The sequence below is a fragment of the Taudactylus pleione genome, unplaced genomic scaffold (assembly GCF_031769625.1).
Source record: "Taudactylus pleione unplaced genomic scaffold, aTauple2 ptg000886l, whole genome shotgun sequence".
Taxonomy (NCBI): Eukaryota; Metazoa; Chordata; class Amphibia; order Anura; family Myobatrachidae; genus Taudactylus; species Taudactylus pleione.
The window spans coordinates 469343-491410 of record NW_028285287.1 but is presented as its reverse complement, the minus strand read 5'-3'; the positions used below and the strand labels follow the sequence as shown (position 1 = coordinate 491410).

Below are 22068 nucleotides of genomic sequence, written 5' to 3'. Positions count from 1 at the left end.
GCAGAATTTTGGCCACTTCCTGTGTGCTTTGAGTCGTCTGGCTGCGTATGCCGCCACACTGCCTTAATTATGCACGCCCCTATAAAAGCGTTATAATGCCTGCGTTCGCCTGAACACCCCCCGTCACCACCCACAAACGGCACTTCCTCTCAGTCATTATCGGAAGGGTCTGCGTACCTTAACCCAATCGCACTGGCTGGTTCACGCATGCGCAGTGTGATACATACGCATGCGCAGTGCAAAAACATTGGCCAAGTGCATGCGTTCTCTTCTTTGCGTTCCTTGCTGAATTAGGCCCCTAATTCAGAGGTGGATGCATTGAAACATCGGACACAAGCTCCAGATGTTTTAAATTTGCGCATGTCTCCCGATGGTTACCGCTGGGGGATGCAGATTGAAACTGAATAGAGACCTATGCAATTCTGATAGATGTTCCTGGGCGGTGACTTTCATCGGCTTGAACACGGAAGCATGCCGGTGTCACTGACTGCGTCGTAAGACACAGTTCTACTGGCACCAGCGGCCATACGGTGGCTCTAATGTCCGATGGTGCGGTCGATATGCGCTTACTGGTGCACTATTTGCGCACCGTAGCGGATTACAGTCGCAGCCGGTGGGCGTCTTAGTAGACAGTCCATCAGCTACCATGTTAGTATAAATTCAAAGTAGCGTCCACCTCTGAAACAAACCCTATGTATATGTAAAAATCAAAGAAATAAATTTCACTTGTTTCTCCATCCCTCCAAATGCCTGACACTGCAGCAGTCACTCACACAATGCTCCAGATTTCTAATCAGATCAGGGTGTTTCGGTTTTGTGTCAGATAAAGCTTTTCCTATGTTTTTCTAGGTGAAAATGTAAACAAATTCTTTTTCCGAGTGGCATCCTTAACATTTGAGTCCAGCGTGCTGGCTGAGCTGGAGAAAACGAACGCCAGGAAAATCGGTGACGTAGTGAGTGAGTATTCAGGGCCAGGCAGGGTAATTACAGAGTGAAGTCAGATGAACTCATTCTCTGGAAATGAGTTATTGGAGAACAGTAAACTGTGTATTCTTTAATGAAGCCCTGTACTATAGATTTCTCTCTAAGGAGCAACTGTGTGCCCGGGAGAGCGTACTGGGAAATAGCATGGGATGTATGACAATATAGTGCTATGCTTACTCCTAGGAAGCTTACTTCAGACTGTTCCTCTCTATTATGATTGCTCAGTGATGATGGGACTAGAAATATACTCAGAGATTTTCTAGTTACATAGTGCTATGTCAGTGAGGAAAAATGGATTTATCTACAGTGTCATATTCCCTGTAATAAGGATGACTTATGGGGTCCATACATATAGCCTGTATCCGGGCTATTCCCTGTTCTGCCGAGGTCGAGGATCGTAGAATCCAACATGTTGGACAATCTTGATTTTCCGATTCAGACCCAAAAATGGTCGGAATCGGCAAGTCAGGGATTTTTAACATGTTGTATTTCTCTGATTCCCCAATGGATCGCCGATCATCAATGTATCGAATTGGTATTGACAGAATGGGGTTTCGGGCCGTATATGTAAGGCCGCATTAGGGAGCTCAATATTGCAGAAACTGTGACTGTTCTCATCTATTTCTAGGGCAAGTAGGGCTCACATGTTACATTGAGTATTGGGAAGAATGCAGGTATCAAACCCATTATCCAGAAAAGTGTAAATACTGGAAAGGAACTAAAAAAAATAAATGAAGTAATTGTCATACACACAGACATGATCACCAGGTGTCTTAGCTACAATCTATGGTGAGCTGGAAACCCAAAGACAGATCAATGCATGGTGAATGTACAGTTTTGCTTGAACACTACTGTATCTAGGCCACACAGAATCCATTATATAGATGTGTCCTGCTACAACTTTGCCGATCGCGCTACAAATGCGCACACGCATCGCGCCATGCAATTACCCACAGCAGCATAAGCTACGGCGTGCACTGCGATCGCACCATGCATTCCTTTGGCAGCGCAGATGTAGGCACACACCTCACGTACGCAGCAAAGATGTAGCAGGACACATCTGTAGTAGTGATTATCTTGTGACTGGATATTGGCCAGAAATTATCCAGTCTATTTTCATTAGATTTAAGCCCAGTTGTCTGATATATATGTGCTGATTTTGCTGCATGTGTGTTTGGCCAGTATTAAAAACACTGTAGAACAATATAATGCTGGTAAGATGCTATGGTCAGTGTGGAGGAAGTTAGTGGTGATGTTTAAATGTAATTCATTATTTTGATTTCATGCTACTTTCAATTCCATGATAAACTATTACACTAAGGTGTTCTGTTTTGTAGATCTCATAAATGCAGTGTTTGAAATGTGCCGGTATGAGACGGTGACATACCAGCATTTCCTTCCAAATTTACACTGGTCTAAGCTTTAAACGGTTATTTGTGTGTACTCCCAAGGTGAGGGGAGGGGGAGGCAGTATGTTACCAGTGTGTCCACAGACAGAGTGGAGTATAGCCCTCTGCCCTGGGGTTCTCACTCCACTGTGTGTGTGTAGTCGTGCTGGGGACAGATGAGGACAGAATTGTGGCCTGGCTGCACAGTGCACCGCACGCCACAGCTACTCACTATGGCTATGAGGAGTTTGTTCTGAGCATGGTTTCACATACCTGTAGAACCTAAAATGTCTCTATTGAAGTTGCCTATGTCTGTATATAATTTTGATCATTAAGTGCCAATTTTGTCTCATGCTTTCAGGGATAAACAGCAATGACAGCAACTTGTATCAAAGCACGAAGAAAAACAAGTCGAAGTGTTGCCAGTGACATAAGAGGGACACAGCTGATATTTGCACTGAATAGCAAGACACCAAAATATTGCACAGCCTTAGGAGACGAAGGGGACTATAACTTCATGTGCCCCTAGTGCCCGGCTCTGTTCTAGGAGGTTATCCAGGGCTCCTATTGTTACATTGCCAGTTATCACAGGCTTATTATAATCCACGCTGCCAGTGGCCTGTAGTACATTGCAGGACAGAGTGCTGCATTCTAAGACTGTTTATGTAGTAGAAAAATTAATACATTGATATTTTTAATAAATCTTAGCTCTTGGCTAATTATTCTGAGCTAAGTGTGTGATAGCACAGGGGTTCCTAAACTGAGTGCCGCGGCATTTGCAGGGGTGATGGGTTGGTGGTCTGGGGCCAAATCAAATTATTTATGGCTCAAACATTTATGTGGATACACCGATGTACAAACATGTCCACAACTGCAGAAGTGAACCTAAGGATGACAAGTAAACACAATTTACTTCATTTAATCATTTTTGCAGAAACTTTTGACCTAGGGGTGCCGTGAAAAAATGCTGATACTTTAGGGCGCCGTGATTCAAGAAAGTTTGAGAACCATTTGGTTAGAGGACAATTCCCTTTCAGTAAAAATCTTTAAAAAAAATGCAATACTAACACTCCCTTATAGATAAATATTGGAGTCTCTTATCCTCTGTGCCTGGGAGCTCTCTAGTAAAATTGCCTCCCCATGATTTCTGTTGGCTGGGCAAAGACTCTGTTTTGCCCCCCTCCCCTCCCCCCATGAACTTCTACACAAAAGCAAATGGGGATGAGTGAACTGAAAATTGGGATGAAGCGATAATAGCTTTATTTGAACTCGCCAACTGTTTATCATGTTCTGCGTACATTTCCTTCTTGCAAACGCTTTCTTTTTTCTTTCTTAGAAGCCCCACTCTTTCTGCTATCACAATTTGCAGTAACCATAAGCAGACACACAAGCCCGGGAAGCTGCAGATCCCAATGACCGTTCTTGTATGTTGTACGACAATGGAGAGAGCAAATTATTGTGGCCTGCGGACAGTTTAAAGCGTTAGCAGCAGTTTCATTGTCACCAGATCGTTGCACATACCAGATATTATGGCACATACCATAACCAGTGAGGCAGTGAGTATAGATTTAAAAATACTCCCAATCTGATGAGATTAAGCTGTCAATGAAATCTGAATAAAAACTAGGTTAATGACTATGAAAAATGTAAGTTTTTAAGATGAACAATTGAATTTATCTATCATTCTAATGCTGGCCATACACGCTACAATTATCGGGACGATCCGCCCGATATTGGCGGATCGCCGCAATAATTGTAGCGTGTGGGGGGGCGTCCGAGGGTTAAATATTGCTCGGTCGGGCATGCTGGATTGTCCAGCATGCCCGTCCGATGCGATATTTCCTGTTAAACTGTCGGCCGCATCGGGCAGTGTATGCCCAGCGCAGCCGACAGAGACATTCCCTGTGTTCCTTCCTACGGAAGGAACAGGGAAATGTCTCCTCCCGCGGGGGCGGAGCGCAGATGTCTGCCGAATACACTGTGAGAGAAACCTCACAGTGTATGCCGGCAACTTCTGCGGCTAGCAGCCGGCCAGATAAAATGTCTGTCGGTCTGACAGACATTTTATCTGGTAGTGTATGCCCAGCATAACAGCTTTTGTACTAATTGGTAGCTGTTATTAATAATAATATTTATTCAATAATGTATAAATAAATATTTTATAGTAAAATAAACAATGAAACTGGGGTTTGCCAACCCCAGAAACACTGACATAAATGAACATAGGATTGGGAGTCTTTGTACATCTACAGTCACTGTTCCAACTGTCATAAAACGCAATACCAAACGTGAGAAAAAGGGGCTCCAGGCCCTATAGTAGTCCTTGGCCTTTTGCTTCCCCCATGAAAATTTTTATTTCTACGCCCCTGTATACACTGACTCATGGGGGAATTCAATTGTCAACATCGATGTGAATGTGATCTGCTGATCCGGAACGTCACGTCGCGTCCAGCCAACATGGCAAGACGGCAGGATATCGACACTACCATAATTTGCCGATATTAGTAGATTGTGGCCAGTCACAACATTGGCCAGCTTTGCATAGTATTATTCTTTATTTGTAAAGTGCAGATATATTACTCATTGCTGTAAATTGAGAGGCTCATAATACAAACAAATTACATACAATGACTTGAAATCTGAAGTAAAGATTGCTCTGCCCAAAGTTTATAAATCTACGTGTTGTGATTTATATATTAACTCTAGCTTGTGAGCAGGGCCCTCTTACTGCTTTGTCTTTATATTAATACCCAGCCTTGTTTTATTACGGTTTGCTCCCAGTTGTAAAATGTTACAGAATATGGTAGCACTTTTATAGATTAGACACCACAAAGTGTACGCAGCACCATACATGGGGTTTACATATAAGCAAACAGCTTAAGAACTTACACAATAGCTAACAATTGCCTAACTACATGGCATGATTACAGTATCTAAAAACATTTTTAAATAATATTACACAGGTGCGATTGGTTACTGTAGCCATCATCACTGTGGGTGGTCTATTTTCATTAGGGGTCTCAGGGAGGGGACCACAATAAACAGGTACACAGATGAGTACTTCATATTAAAAGGACATTTTACATAGAAAAATTGTGTGTTGAGATTCCCTTTTTGTATATTTATGTACATGTCTGCATATGTGTTAGAAATTATATTAGTGTAACTGGATGAAACAGTGAAATACACAGAATATTTTGAGTACTATAGCCATGAAAACTTTGGGGACATTGCAATAAAGTTTACAGGCATTGCTATTTGTATGGATACAATCAAAGTGATATATCCCTTTTGTACTGCTTACAAAAATAAATGTTTAAATTTTACATTATTTGCAAGATATAGTTTTATTTTGCCAAATGTCATTGTAATGTATTCACTTGTCCTCCATATGTATACAATACCAGGCTCCCCCTATGGCAGCACATTACTCAGGGAATGACATCAGTGATGGGACACACTCGCACACCAGTGTAATCACTAACCATTGCCATTAGAGAATAGTTAATGAAAGACTACATATACACAGGTCATGTAGAGGAATACCTACACACTAGGGTGAACTACTAGTACAGGCCTGGCCAACCTGTGGCTCTCCAGCTGCTGTGAAACTACAAGTCCCAGCATGCCCTGCAACAGTTTTAGCATTCCCTAATAGCAAAACTGGAGCAAGGCATGCTGGGACTTGTAGTTTCACAACAGCTGGAGAGCCACAGGTTGGCCAGGCCTGTACTAGTAAATAAAATTATAAGTAGAGTGTAAGCAGGATATAAAACCCAAATATAGAGCCAGATCAGCCAGGGCAAACATTTGAGAGGGAGCTTACAACCAGTATTCTATTAATACTAGGGGCATCATTTAGTATTAGGTTTAAATCGAGCTACAAAGTGCAATTTTGAGATTTGGTAAAGCCATACTGCACTATGGGTTAGGGGACAAGTAAAATATGCAGACCGATTTAGAGTTCGGCGTAAACTCTAAATCACAGTGCAATAATGAAGTGGCCCAGAGTTTGTGTTATATGCCAAATCAGTAGTACTTTCTCTGCATGGATCTGAAAAAATCCATTTTGCACCCCAATATGGTTTGATCAGTAGCTAATTTTCATGGCTTAGCAGGATTAGCTCCTAAACTCTAAATGAGGCTCCATATGACGCCAATGTGAATGTGTGCACACTGTACACAATGTCCTGCTTGCAGCCTAGGGATCCCCCGCTGTTATAAACCCAGAACTAAGCTGGTATTAGCTATATTTATAAAAGGTGACATCAAAGTGTTTTGGTTATTTTGTTTTTCTTTTGCACCATATTTACCAGCTGTAGCACAATTTATTTATTCCCTCATCTGCCCCCTGGAGCAAGTGTTTAAATTCCAGCACTATAGGTGTGCAAGTAGATACATTCTTCATTTACACTGCATACTCAGAAATGTCTCATTGCCTGCCTTTATACAGAGACGCTGTTCTTCTGGTCCCATTGGTACCTGCTATAAACAGACATCTGATTCAGATCCACATGAAATGCAGCCATATCAGCGATTTTTCATCCTTCGCATGTATTCATGGCCATCAGAGCGATCATTTGCATCAATACGGATCTGTGTGGCTATTCAGTGTAGCACACAAGTCAGCAGATTCTCTGGCTGTGGCTAAATAGGTGTTATTGGGCCTTAGCATAAGCTTGTTGTGGGCATGTAGTAGAGAGAATTGCGACCTAGTCACAGGTAAGCGTACACTAAGATCCGGCAATTTCAGAAGGACACCGTTTCGGGGATTCCTAGTCATATATATATTTTCAAGATGAAATACAGGTTGAGTCTCCCATATCCAAAATGCTTGGGACCAGATGTATTTTGGATATCGGAATATTCCATATTTTGGAATATTTGCATATTTGCATACCATTATCAAATATCTTGAGAAAGGGATCCAAATCTAAACACAGAAAGCATTATGATTTATATACACATTCTACAAACAGCCTGCAGGTAATTTTATACAATATTTTTAATAATGTTGTGCCTTAAATAAAGTTTGTGTTACAATGAATCATCAAAAAGCAAAAGGTGACACTATCTCAGTCATGCTAAAAATATGCCGTATATTTTGGAATATTTGGATATGGGAGACTCAACCTGTATATTTAAAAAAAAAAAAAAAAAAAAACATTTAATGGTGTTGTATTTTTCTCCTAGGAATAGTTTTATAAATATGCTGTTACATGCATACTCTGAAATACTAAACTGATAAAGTACTTATGTCTAATAATCGCTGCTTCAAAAGCACTTAGGTACTGTATAACCTTGTTTGATATCATATGCAATACAACATATTTAGTAAAGATGACGAACAAATGACATGTACACTGATATTAGTTGGCAGGCTTTATCTTTATTGTTGCAACAGATAAAATAGAATTTGCTAGCGAATCTGTTAAGCGCTATACTAATGATATCACTCTTTAATTACTTCCAAACTGGTCAAAAACCTTCTACACGTTTCATGGGCTCGGAACATACATAAAAGTAATAGTTACTTAATTAAAGTCAAGCACAACGTGGGAAAATGCTCTTCGTCTATCCAACTCGCAAATCCAGGTTTAAAAATGAACCTATCACCAACCATTCAAAATCACTAATGATCGCATGAATTAAAAAATGTAAATCATACCCAGGTGATGGTAATATATTAACACTTCTGTAAATATCTGTATCAATGATGGGTGTAGATGCCATAGCTTATAATGAGCGGATTCTGAGGTCAGTATTTATTTGGAAACTTGTGTATTATAAAAAAAAAGTATGGCACTTCCCTTACTGTAAGTTATTAGAGATACGAATATAGTGTCACATCAAATTCCCTCACCTGTATAAAAGCACTTCTGCATGAGGCACAGAGAGTACAAGGCTCGCAAGGAGGCAGACCAGATAGCTTTAATATATTTTCCCCTAAGTTTCACTGCCTGAGAGCCCCCTCATCACATGACAGTCGTGCAAGGCATATGTATTATGAAGGGGGAGGAAGGGGAGAAAGACATGATCTGTTACAGTGGAGGGAAGAAAGAATGTGTTGCTGCATAGGCAAGAACTGTCCTGTGACAGAATGAGGATTGGATGTTCCTACAAAAGTGGTTATTGGGGGCAACTGTGTTACATGGTAGTACTCTTTCTGCAGTGTTCAGTATGGTGAGACTGCAAGATGCTTATCTTCTGAAACATTCAATTTATTTCTGTTATGTCTGTTTGCATTTTTGTTATGTCCACTTGAACTAGGGCATTGATACTCAAGCTTTCATAAAGTTCGATCTTCAAGGTCAATATATCATAATTTACCGATCAATCCTGGAGATTTGATAAATCGTTCCTAAAATCACAAAGCTCCCAATTTGGCACTCAGACCAAACAAGTTTGTGCAGCCCTGCTCGGCGGTGCACATAGTACCCACACCCCCTTCTATGAGAATTGAGTCATTTTGGCCCTGCCCATCTCAATAGCCCCACTAATTGCAGCATTATGCTGTGAGAGGTGCAGCCTAATGAAGTTCCTGGGCCCACCCCTATCAGTGACCTGTTGGTGCTGCATCTCTCCTCCAGGGGAAAATAAGTGTTATGAGAGCCATACATCTATGGCCCCCAGTCCCAGTTCCTCCAAAATGCTTGTTGTTCAACATGTTGAATAGCCCCGATTCCGTGACCCCACCGTTGTCAAAACTGAGAATTGCTGCAATAACGGCTAGATGTATGGGCCCCTTAAGAGTGTGCACACTCCTCCACAAATGCCCTAATGCTCTATATAATCTCAGAACCTCACAGGTGACTTTTCACACCTTTTCAAAATGGCTAGAGCCAACTCATAATTTACTCAGAATAGCGTCATGGTAATAGGACTGTCCTACAGTATACTAAATAGGTATAATGCTACCTGTAAGTACCACTAAGAGGCCATATGATAACTTTACCTCTGTATCTCATATATTAATGTGGGCTAACTAAACATTCTTACGAGATGGCATCCTCTGCCTACATCGATTAAGGCATTTACTTTAGCTGGTCTATTTTCTTCAGTACATTCTATTAGCACGCAATATGTTTTGGGGTAGGTGCTTTAGCTTAGCAAGACATTTCTGTTGTATCGTTATGAAAGGCTTTAAAGCTCTTCAAATAATGACCATTAAACTGGCTCCTCAGGTCATCAGGAACGCAGTCTGAGCATTTGTAGTTTTCCTTCACCCATCTGCCTCCAACACTGTCCTCAATACAGATGGCAGCAGCACCTATAGAGAACAACAATACAAATAGGATAAGTCAGTCTTACTGTGGATAGGACATTATTGCAGGTCACCCACCACGGGAGGTAGTGAATAGTTGACAGTGATGCCATTGACTGTCAAAATGTTGACAGCTTATTGCCAATGCAATACTATAGTGCTTGTACAAATCTGCAATGATAGTGATGACTGCTACTTTCACAAGTGGGTGGATAGGTAAGGTGTAGCAGCACGGATGCGCACAACTCTGTATAGCTAGGCAGATATGCGCACATGTAGCCAAGCCTGTCCAATATCATGGTGGCCCTGGTCAGGAGGGGAGTGGTTCTGTAATTGAACAGAAAGAGTTTGAGTGACAGTTCTGTAGTTTAGCTTGGGAGAAATATCTATAGAAGGGACACTGGGTAAAGGCACCCCTTTACTAACACCCAATTTCAGTTAAATTACTTTATACATTCAGGCCCAAATGTAATAGGGTGAGAGTTTAGAAAATGTTAGCGTTTAGCAGTAAACTCTCACACTTTTTAAACTCGGCCAATGTAAGAAAGTCCGAGAACTGGTTTTGAGACTCAAAAAACTCTCACTATTTAAACTCTCATTTAGTTTTTTTCCCATTTTGAAGATAAAACTCAGCCAATGTGAGAGTTTACTGCTAAATTCTACCATTTTCTAAACTCTCACTCTATTACATTTGGCCCTCAATTTCAAATGAAGGCTTAAGAGAGTCTTTATTCAACAAAACCACTTTAAATATAATTGGATGAAAAAAAATCCCCATAAATAAGAGCAATTAATCAGAATTAGAAATGATAGCTGAAAAATGATTAGAACATGGATTTCCCGGGAGCACTGTGGTGTCCCTACAGAAGGGACACCACAGAAGAGCCCTGCAATTTTCAGCATGGGACCAGTAGCCTCTGGGAGTGTACACCAGGGGTTAAAGTGGGCAGGAATGGGGCAGAACTGTGTTCAGTCAGTTCTATTTGGAGATGGAACCAGTTCCGCCTCCTCCAGCCCACCTTACCTGGCCAGTCTGTACGGCGCCGCAGGGAGGCTCCATTTGCCGGGCACCCCTCTGAGATTTTGTTACCAGCATGCGCCCAGCTCCTTCCCAACAGCAGCAATCGAAGGCTGGAGTTCACCCCTGAGCTCTGGCTTCCGGCTCCTGCAGTGGGCACTATGGGAGAGATGTCATGACGTATTGTTTTTATTTTTTGTATAAGGGACACTACCAATGGGGGCATTAAGGGGCATTACTACTCGGTGCACTATTACAGGGGGCATTACTACTGGGGGCACCACTCCTGGGGGCACTGCATAAGGGGCACCAGTACTGTGGGCTCTGCATAAAGGGCACTACCACTGTGGACAATGCAGAAGGGGCACTACCACTGTGGTCAATGCATAAGGGGCACTACCAATATAGTGGGCATTGCATAAGGGGCACTACTGCTGTGGGCATGTGTAAGGGGCACTATTGCTGTGGGCATTGTATATGAGGCACTACTGTGGGCATTATGTGTATTAGGGGCACTAGAATTGTGGGCATTGTGTATAAGGGGCACTAATGTGGGCATTGTGTATAAGGGGCACTACTGTGTCATAACATGAATAAGGGACACTACTATGGGGGGGGGGGTGTTCCACCACAACTCTAGAACCACTTTAAGTGCTGGTGTACACACGTTTCTTTGTGCCATCCGGCTAGAAGAACGAGCCTTTTCACTAAGCTGGAGGACAGTTCCACCATGCTAATAGCTCCCTGCTACAGTATAGACCAGCCTGAGCTATCTAGCAGCTTCTCTAGATCCAAGATCCATGATGCCCATTTTTATTTATTGAAGTCCTTTTGTGTAGGGGCAATGAGAGTGCTATTTGTTGAGGAAAACACACTGATACTTTTCAGAAAATGCATGCAGCCATAGGGATCAATGGGGCAGATGTATGAAGCTCTGGGAAGTGACAAAGTGGAGTGTGATAAACGACCAACCAAATAGCTCTTAACTGTCATATTTCAAACACAGCCTGTAACATGACAGTTGGGAGCTGAGTGGCTGGTCGTTTATCACTCTGCACTTTATCACTTTCCAGAGCTTACATCTGCCCCATTGTGCCTTATAACCAATGCAGGGAAATTATACTAATGATCCCATTTGAATGTATATATCTCTGTTTTTGTATATATAGCAGCTTCATAATGGGGTTGAGATGCAATCAGGGAGACTGCTACTATTTCAGAGAGTCTCCCTGTCAATCAGGCAGAGTTGGCAAGTATGCCATGCTCTGCAAAAAGGAGATTTATAGCCTTACCTGTTAAATCCTTTTCTTTGATTCCATAGGGTTTATGCTGGGTATAGGCTGGTAGAAAGGAGTCTGGGCACCACATAGTTAACCTTGTTAGATGCCGCCCAGGCTCCCCCTTCTGCCTATATCGCGCCCCCGGCCACAGTCCCCCTCAGTTAAGTAAACAATAAGACAAGGAGCAAGAAGGAGGACCACCACGCACTCAGGTCCAAGCGCACAAGACATGTGACCAGGAGAACTAGAAAAAGAGCAAGCTCCAGAAGCCAGGTGCATCAGGGTGGGAGCCCTGTGTACCCTATGGAATCGAAGAAAAGAATTTAACAGGTAAGCACATAAATCTCCCTTTCTTCTTCCTCCATAGGGGGCACAGGCTTTATGCTGGGACATCCCAAATCTAATCCTCTAAGGAAGGGACGCTCCTGGGCTGCGCTGAGAACCCTTTGCCAAAAAGCCGCATCAGGTGTGGCGAAGACATCCAAGGAACAGAACCTCAGGAACATATTGGCAGAAGACCACGTGGCCACCCTACACAGCTGCTCTGCAGAAGCACCACGTCGTACTGCCCACGAAGTTCCCACCGACTGAGTTGAATGAGCCCTCATCACAGATGGTGCAGAAAGAACCACCACAACAAAAGCGTGGCGAATAGACAAACAGATCCACCTGGCCAGCATCTGCTTAGTTGCTGGCCAACCCAGTTTGTGAAAGTCATACAGGACAAAGAGAGCATCTGTCCTACACAGGTCCTTTGTCCTATCTACATAAATCCAGAGGGCCCACACGACATCCATAGAGGCCTCCTCCAGAGAAGAATTCCGGGCCTGGAAAGCAGGAAACAATCTCTTGATTGATGTGAAACCTGGATACAACCTTAGGAAGGTAACCTAGTCGCGTTCGAAGGACAGATCTGTCCTCGTGAAAGATTCAAAATGGAGATCGACAAGATAAAGCGCTCAAGTCAGACACCCTTTGGGAAGAAGCTATGACTAGGAGGAAGACAGTCTTCCAGGTAAGTCAAGGAATGTCCACAGTATCCAAGGGCTCAAAAGGCGAAGCCTGCAGGGCCATAAGAACCAGAGACAAATTCCAAGGAGCCACCGGCGGTACAAACAGGGATTGTACATGGAGGACCCCCTGCAGAAAAGTCTGAACATCAGGCAACTGTGCAATCTGTCTCTGAAAGATGACCAAAAGAGCCGAAATCTACACTTTCAGTGATGCAAGGCAAAGCTCCAAATGCCTGCAAAAAAGAAAGAATTTGAGAGAGTCGAAATTACCTGGGGTTAAGATTTCTAGTTGAACACCAGTCAAAGTAAGTCCTCCAAACTCGATGGTTAACTCTAGCCGAAGAGGGCTTACGGGCATTAAGCATAGTGTCAATGACTGACCTGGAGAATCCTTTAGCTCTTAAGACGGATGTCTCAAGAGCCACCCTGTCAAAGCAAGACGGGTCAGATCCGGATGAAAGCACGGGACCTGAGACAGAAGATCTCGCCGCAGTGGAAAATACAGAGGAGTGTCTACAGAGAGGCCTTGAAGGTCTGTGTGCCACACCCTTCGCGGCCAATTGTAAGCCACTAGGATCACCATGGCACCCTCCAACTTCAATTTGCAGAGCACCCGAGGAATCAGAGAGATTGGAGGGAAGATGCACAGGAGCGGCAAGGTCCACTGGACGCCAAAGCGCCACCAGAAAGGCCTCCGGATCTCTGGTATGAAAGAAAAACCTTGGAACTTGGTGATTGTGCCGGGACACCATCATGTCAATGTCTGGTAAACCCCAGTGAAGAACCAGGAGTTGAAAGACATCCGGATGTAGGGCCCATTCGCCTGAATGAATGTCGTGTCGGCTTAGAAAGTCTGCTTCCAATTTTGCAGTCCCAGAATGTAAACTGCCGACAAGGACGGAAGATGCTTCTCAGTCCACTGGAGAATGCAAGTAACTTCCCTCATGGCGGCGCAACTGCGAGTGCCTCCCTGATGATTAATGTAGATGACAGCCGTCGCATTGTCGGACTGTACCTGCACTGGACATGGCTCAACAACGAGCTCTGTAAACCCGCTCGGAGTTCCAAAACGTTGATCAGCAACCAACTCTCCAAATCCGACCACAGATCCTGAAAGGTCCGCTGACAGCAAACCGCCCCTCACCCCCGAAGACTTGCGTCGGTGGAGGGGAGGACCTAGTCCTGAACCCAAAAGGGACGTCCTCTGGCCAGATGGGACTCCTGGAGCCACCACAACAGGGAATGACGAACTTCCTGAGAAAGAATAATCATCTGGGACTTGAGCTGAAGATGGAATTTGTTCCCTTGGGCTAGAATCTCCAACTGTAGAGGCCGAGAATGAAACTGAGCATACTCCACCATGTCGAAGGTGGAGACTAGAGAGCCCAGCACCTGCATGCAAGAATGAATTGACACCCAGCGGTGCTACAAAAACAACGGATTCCTGGATTGCAAGTTCTGAACCTTGTCTGCAGGGAGGAACACCCGCTGAATCTTGGAGTTCAGCAAGGCCCCCAAATGCACCATCTCTTGAGAGGGAGTCAAAGAAGATTTCTTCCAATTGATGACCCAACCGTGAACCTTGGGAAGATCCACTGTGCCTTGAACGTGCTCCCTGAGAATCTCCAGGGACTGGAGCAGGAGAAGCAAGTCATCCAGATATGGAAAAATTCGGATTGCCCTGCTCCGAAGATGAGCTGCCATGACCTTTGTGAACACACGAGGAGCCGTGGAAAGTTAAAATAGCAAAGCACAAAACTGGAAAAGATCCTCCAGGATCGCAAATCTGAGGCATCTTCCGTGGTCACCTTCCAAACTTTGGAAAAAAAAAGAAGAAGCCGGCTTCCCACCCTGGAATCCCCCAGGAGGAGGCCTGCCCCGTCATGCAGAAGGCTTGTCGGCTGGCATAGCAGTGGGCTGTCTGGAGGCCCAGGGCTGCTTACTTTCTGGTTTAGAACACTTGGCAGAGGAACCCTGGGACCTAGAGACCAACCACCCCCTTGGCCTTACCCTGCAGACGAAAGGACCGAAAATTAGAAGATTGCGACCTAGGAGCTGCCCCAGAAGGCAGAAAGGTTGTCCTAGATGCTGCCACTGTAGCCAATTCTGGACCAAAAAGAACATCCCCAGAAAAAGGAAGAGCCTCAAGGGAAAGTAGCCAGAGAGCCCTCCTGGCAGACACTGAAGAGGCCGACACCTTGAATGTTAATATACCAGTGTCTATGGTAGCCTCCCCAATATAAAAAGCCACCTCCCGGGCATACTCAACGAGAGACAAAAGATCATTCCTCTGGGCACCAGACGTAAGGCCAACCTTATGGGCGTCACCCCAGCTACCGATGGCCTTAGCAACCCAGGCAGAAGCAAGGGCTGGGTGGGTGAGCTATAGCACCGGCATTGGAGTAAATAGACTTGAGATAATTTTCTAACTTCCTATCCATTGGATCCTTAAATGATGCCGAATTTCGGAAGAGAAAGAGTAGTATTCTTAACCAAGCGGGCAACTTGCATCTCAACCGGGGGGGGGGGAAGATTCCCATCAGCAGACGGCAGAGGATAAAAAGTAGTAATACGCTTGGAAACTGGGAAATGCTTATTAGGGTGAGACCAAGCTTCCACCAGAAGATCCTCAAGCTGCACTGATGAAGGAAATGTTTACACTGCCTTCCTTTGCCGCTTATATACTGATGCATTGGATACAGGGGCTGGTTCTGCATCCTTGATTAGTAAAACAGATTTAACTGTATTAATCAAGGAAACCACATCCACCCGAGGCTGGGAATCCTCTGGGATAGACGAAGATTCCCCTCAGAAACCACCAATAGATCTTCCTCTAGATCGGAAGTTGTCCCTCTTAGTAGGCCTATGCTTAGTAGCGCGCTCCCTGTCCAGCATCTGTTTAAAGGACTCAGACACACGTGCTAATCCTTGAACTGCATGCATAAATGACTGCATCCAAGGAGGTTCCATAGTGGCAGGCAGCAACGGGGACAGCATTGCATTAGAACCCTGGGCAACACCTGAAGGGCCAGCCACAGAGGGTGCTACCACAGGAGCAGAGAGTTTATCCACTACTTGTAGCATTACCTGTGACAGCAAGGAAATCTAAGCAAGTTCCTGGCTGGCAGTCAAAGTGGTGACAGCCCCCTGCTGTGAAGTAGTAAAACAGCAAACACATAGACCATCATTGTCCTGAATCTGTGTAGAAACCACAACAGCACACGCCATACAATTACTTAGCTTAGAAGAACCCACCTCCTTGGCAGCGTTACTCCTGGAAGACATAGTACAGAATTCAAGGAGAACCCACACACCAAAGCAAGAACTGAGATGTGCAAAAAATAGGTTAAAGCAGTGAATGTAAATCCACCACAGATAAACAAATAAGTTGGGCTATGCAGAGACTGACTTATACAAAATACATTAATAGTCAAACATACAGAACATTCAATGCAATAAACGCTCAAACCATCCCCAAAAGGGGAGGCAGGAGCAATATGTATAACCTGACCAGTGAGGGTGAGGAATTCAGGGAGACCAGGAGCCTGTACTCTCCAAAGACCAGCTGAACTGCAGGCACTGAAAGAAATGGCTGCCCAGCGTCTATGAGGAGGAGAGAGAGGAGGAGCAATGACCCTGAAACAACTTCCTCTTAAGAGGAGAAACGTCAGGGGGTGGGGGAGGAGCCAGCAGGGAGAGCCTAAATCCCCCCCTTCAGGCATAGATCCCAGGGAAATGGCAGCCTTAGTGCCCCGCTGGTCTATTGAGGATGCAGAAACAACCTAGGTCCCCCCTGCCTGCACCGTCAGTGTCTCCAATACCGGCTGTGATAAGCCTTGATCCCGTGGCTTCCTGTAAACAGGGAGCCGCACTTAGCTTCCTTCTGCTGCACCGGCTGTGGTTGGTGCTCCACAGAGACTGGAGCATCTGGCATAGAACCTTGGGACGTCGCCAGCGCCGCGGTGGCCGCCTCTGGGGTGATGGAGCAGCAGCGCGGGTATCATGTAGGACGCCTAGTGCTGCTTACTCAATAACAAAATTAAAAAAAAAAAACTTAAGTAAAAACGTATAAAGCAGTTAGTACAGCAACCACCGTGTGCCTCATCGCGGCACCAACACAAAAAACTAAGGTGGCCAGTGGCAGGATATAGGGGGAAGGGGGAGCCTGGGTGGTGTCTAACAAGGTAACTGTGTGGTGCCCAGACTCCTTTTCACCAACTTATACCCAGCATAAAGCCTGTGTCCCCTATGGAGGAGGAAGAAGAAATCTAGTTTCTGCACTGCTTCACAAAACAAGGTGCAGTGCGGTGCCTGTGCCTACTCAGTACTTCACTTGGGAAGCACAGCTGTAGCTGGATTTGTTCCAAACTAGAAATTAAGTCCTATTTAAAAAACAAAGCGAAAAGCAGACCAAAAAAATTGCTGCATTGCACTTTGTATTTATCGCCATATTTATATTTCTTAAGTGCCGGGACAGCCAATGCAGTAAAGAGCTGTCCCAGCGAGGAGGTTTCAAACATCTTTTGCATTTGCATGGTCTGCGCATGCAGTGATGTCAAAATGATGCTGATCAGAGAAGTGGCTGGGTGGAGCAGAGGAGAGGAAGCCAGCTAGGGGTGTAGAGACAACAGACCTGGCCTAGGCTGTGGAGGAAGGCAGGAAAACGCCTATTCCCTGCTTTTCTCCATTTTTACAGGTAAGAGGGCACATAACGCCATCTAGATATGGTGTTATGTATCTCAAAATAGATTAGAGGAGCTTCTCTTCTCTCATCTATATAAATACCACGCATGCACAGCCCCCATTATATCCAATGGGTGCTGCAGGAATGTGTAAGGAAAAAATGAAAAGGTGAAGAAATCCATGATTTCTCCTTACTCCTCCATGTAACTAAATACAGAGAAAACAAAAAGTAAGGCTTTCTGCAGCTAAAATGCTATAGAAAAGTCATATTTTTGTTTATTGAATAGGCCCCTCAGTCTTTTTTTTAAATTAAGTAATTTTTATTGAAATTTTTCTTTGACTACACCCAGACAAAATAAAAAAAGTATAGCACAGTAAAATGTGACTTAAGACACTATAAAGATCACACTGACAGTAAAAAACAACGGGTATGAAAAAATAAAACCTATATCATACGTATGCAGCAAAGATATGCAACAAGCTTAAGACCAATATGGATATACCAAAGCGTACCCAATGGTGCCATTTGGGTCCACACAACATAAAGCTGATTAAAAGCAGGTCGTAGATAAGACATACCAAAAAAGGATCAGTAGACAAAATATCTCAACATAACATAACCAACATGAAATTATCACATAGCAGGACATAATAAATGAAGTATACAAAATAAAAAAATGTATCCACCAGAATATCAAAACTAAACACAAATAAAGTACAACCTCCCTATAACCTAAAGCAAACCTCCCCATAACCCCCACCCACCCTGTATGACCTAATCAGACCCCTCAGCAACTTACCTGCAACAACTCCGCCTTGTTCTTCAACCAGTTTAATAGCTGCTCGCATAGTTCCTCCTGTCTCAATCCACTGATCCACTAGCAAAATGCGTAAACCTAGAACAGATAGACCAAATGTGAACATAACCTCATCATATACTCCATGTCCTGTGCTGTACATTTAGCTGAAGATGTAGAACTGGCAAAAAGAAGCCGTATCCACTTTGACATCTCCTTTCCAGAACAAATGTTGTTTTATACAGAAGTATCTGTGTTGTGACAAGTAGGGTAAAACAAGAGTAGACAGTCATTAAAGACCACTCACCTGCTTTTATGGCATCAGTCCGGACCTCCAACATCTTCTCTTTCCCGGAGTAATCAACATATGGCTGACTATATGTGTTCACACACAGGTGACCAACTTTTCTGATGGCTAAAAAACCTCTCTCTAATCGTGCAGCAATGGCAGCACCTGTATGAGCAGAAAGGACATAGAAAGTATATCTGGAAGGGCTATTAAACATTCAGGTTATTTATGTTATTCACAGCTATATCTAATCAAACTCTCTAGTTGGGAAGAAAAAATGAACTACAGATACAAGTGTTTCCATAGGGTGGGTAACAGGATTAAAATGAAATAGACTGCGGTAGAAGCCCAGAGGTGATATGTAGCTGACTGGGGGTGGAGTCTGGCGCTACGCGTCACTAGATCCCTTCCCCTCACTGAGATTTCCGCGAATCATGGGTCGATAGAGAGGAGGCAGAGCCAATAGGGTGTGATTTTAATAGAAACACGTCATATTGGCCACGCCCCCTGTCCATTTACCCGCAGTTGGTGGCATCCTCCCCGTAGTGCCCACTTCGCTAGGAAGCGGGAGAGCCGCCAACTCTTCTGGAGGTCCCCCACAACTTCTGAAAGAGTAGGCAAGTATGCTCTACATTCTTATGAATATTAACCTAGCCCAGAAAAAGGCTGCTACTATATGGATGAGCCCATCTTAAAGGTAATGTACCTGCAAACATTAGGGGGGGATGTGTCAGAGTGGAAAAGTTGAACATTTCAACCAATCAGCTTCTGTCATTTCATAGACTGTGTTAGATAAATGGCAGAAGCTGATCTGTTGCAAATGAAGGTTTCCTTGTCGGACAGCCCTCCGCACCGTCGGGAGAGTGTCCTGATCGTCTGCATCTAGCCCGCTTCCTAGTCAGATAATTGCTAGGAATCATGGCTCGGTATGGAGGGGGTGGGGCTAGAAGATGTCATACACACACTGCACACTGGGGACCTGATTCAGAGCCGCTCGTTCGCTCCGAGCGATGTTTGCCCAACTGCGCACGCGTACGGATCGTAATACGCATGCGCGAACCAGTCAGTGCGGCCGAAAATCGTTTGTTCGCTAAATTGCGAATGCCTGCTATTTTGAGTGACAGAATGAGGCGTAAGTGGGTGGTAACAGGGGAAGGTGCTTGAAAACGGGGAGTGGAGATCCGAACGCAGGCGTGCTTAAAGGTAAAAACTGGCGTTTTAAGGGTGTGCATAATTAATACAGCAGCGTCATTGACCACGTCACTGGGTTATTTTATAGCCAGAACTGCTCGCAAAATTGTGGTAGCAAAAACCAACCACAAGAATAGCGAGCAGTTCATACCCTGGTCGATGTACTCGATTAATCTAATAAATAGCGGTAGGATGCGAGCGGCCAGGGGGCGTAGTATTTCAAAAAAACGACCGCAAGTTTTGTTCGCTCGTTCAGACATAGAGGCGTGAACAGACCGCAAAGAGCGAACGGTTCATTTGAATAGCCACCCCTATTTTCTGAACGAGCGAGCGCAAATAGCGTCCGGCTCTGAATCAGGCCCTGGGTTCACAGATCAAAAAACTACTATGTATCTACACAAAAGATCTGATTGGGACTTAACCATAAATTAACAGGAACATTTTCCTTGATATAGACTTTGCAGCAGTGTCCTAGTAACATCAAATCAACTTCCATTTCACGTATGAAAACAGTTTATATAGTGTAAAAGCACCTATAACTACGGTAACATACAGGCCTAGACCTAAATCGACCCCATGCAAGGCCCAAATTCTGGATAATTTAGACTGACAAATCTTGAACAACAGGTCATCAATCTTATTTTATTGTGACAAATCACCCATATAGCTACCAGAGCGTGACAGGCTGTTACTTTTGTAACCTTGTTAAATAGACACAAACCTGTGCAGATCCCAACCTGAATCTATGAAACCTACAATCCCAATGTTATCAGATGACAACCTAACTTATCTGCCTAGTGAGCCTAAGCATTCTAATTCTCAGTTGCATTTATAGAAAATAAATTAATAAATTCTTGAAACCCTCTAAAGGCGACAAAAATGAAATCTGCTGAAATTGCTGCAGTCTTGGGACGACTGCTTGATGAAAAACTGCCGTGCATTAAAGAACCTATTAACATGACTCTATGACTCTAACCCAATTCAGGAGCAAACACAGGATTTCAAGAGGGTTTTTTCCAAATGCTTGATTTTAGAAGGAGTGTGGCCACCCCACGAAGAGGGCATAATTAGCACCTAACAAGCTATATCTCATACATGCAAGTATACTTTTTTTTTTTCACACTGCGCATGGTCTGGAGCCAATCGTAGGTAACTGCAGGTGATGCCGAGTTGTACGCAATTCAGTTATCCCTTCTAGTCGCAAGTGAAGAGACAAGCTGGGCTGTAATGGGCCTGACATAGGTAAAGTACAGGAAAGGTATGGTGGTGGATTTCCGGGCAATGCAGAGTTATTTAAACACGTATATAGGCCTGTTTTCAGATGCATCTATTGTACCTATTATAGTGCTCGTGCAAGGGCATACAGATAATGATGAAGGTTATGAAAACCAACATATTGATCAAGGTGGCCCAGCCACAGAGATCTGTACAACTTTGCATCATCAATTTATATTGGTGAATGCAATGCAGAAGCAGCCCAGTGAAAAGGAGCAAGTCAGTGAGAGTGAGGAAAGCTAGAGGTACAGTAGCACTGCAGATCACATTCCACACATACGCACAGTGTATACGCCTACTTCCATAAAGTCAGTGGCGGAACTCCTGGAAGCAATGGGAGCATTAGGCTCCGGGAGCCAGCTGTCAGGGGGGATATAACCTTCTATAACTGCTGCCTGCACCCTGCTGATCACTGCAGTGGCACAGGTAATGGGTATAGCTGGATCTATCTGTGGGCTCTGGGCAGCCACTGTTCCTTGACACGGAGCACGTGAGATCATAAAGTCATGGGCGCTGCACTGCTGACAGAGGTGTGTGTGTGTGTGTGTGTGTGTGTGTGTGTGTGTGTGTGTGTGTGTGTGTGTGTCAGAGTCAGAAGGGGCTGGCTGGGGGGGGCACTACCGTCTATTTCACCTCCGGGTGTCTGGCATGAACTTACGCCCGCGCTTAAAGGTCATGTTGAGATAAAAATGAAGCACAATTCTGTTGATACTGTCCCTATATAGCAGCCATCTTTCATATTTGATTTGCAAAAGTTACTTTATGAGTTATGATTCATTTGTCTGTAGTTATGACTATATAGACAATGCAGAGCCGCATGCCCGTTACGTTTTACCCATAGAACTACACAGCCATGAGTAATCCTTGTATGAGGAGAGGGACAACC

General features: G+C 44.2%; 2 protein-coding genes across 5 annotated transcripts in view; one reads left to right on the top strand and one right to left on the bottom strand.

Annotated features, from left to right (window-relative positions):
• Positions 1-5698, top strand: part of RAB34 (RAB34, member RAS oncogene family) — a 39678-nt gene extending 33980 nt beyond the window's left edge. For all 3 annotated transcript variants that reach the window (XM_088459007.1, XM_088459009.1, XM_088459008.1), the window contains exons 10-11: positions 850-957; positions 2734-5698. In XM_088459007.1, coding sequence (XP_088315133.1) covers positions 850-957; positions 2734-2801 — 176 coding nt within the window. In that variant the 3' untranslated portion in view covers positions 2802-5698. The remainder of the gene's footprint in view (positions 1-849; positions 958-2733) is intronic.
• A 2135-nt stretch (positions 5699-7833) lies between these two features.
• Positions 7834-22068, bottom strand: part of LOC148474159 (uncharacterized) — a 79243-nt gene continuing 65008 nt past the window's right edge. For both annotated transcript variants that reach the window (XM_088459015.1, XM_088459014.1), the window contains 3 exons: positions 18735-18881; positions 18431-18526; positions 7834-9642 (listed from right to left, as the gene is read on the bottom strand). In XM_088459015.1, the coding sequence (XP_088315141.1) occupies positions 9479-9642; positions 18431-18526; positions 18735-18881 (407 nt within the window). In that variant the 3' untranslated portion in view covers positions 7834-9478. The remainder of the gene's footprint in view (positions 9643-18430; positions 18527-18734; positions 18882-22068) is intronic.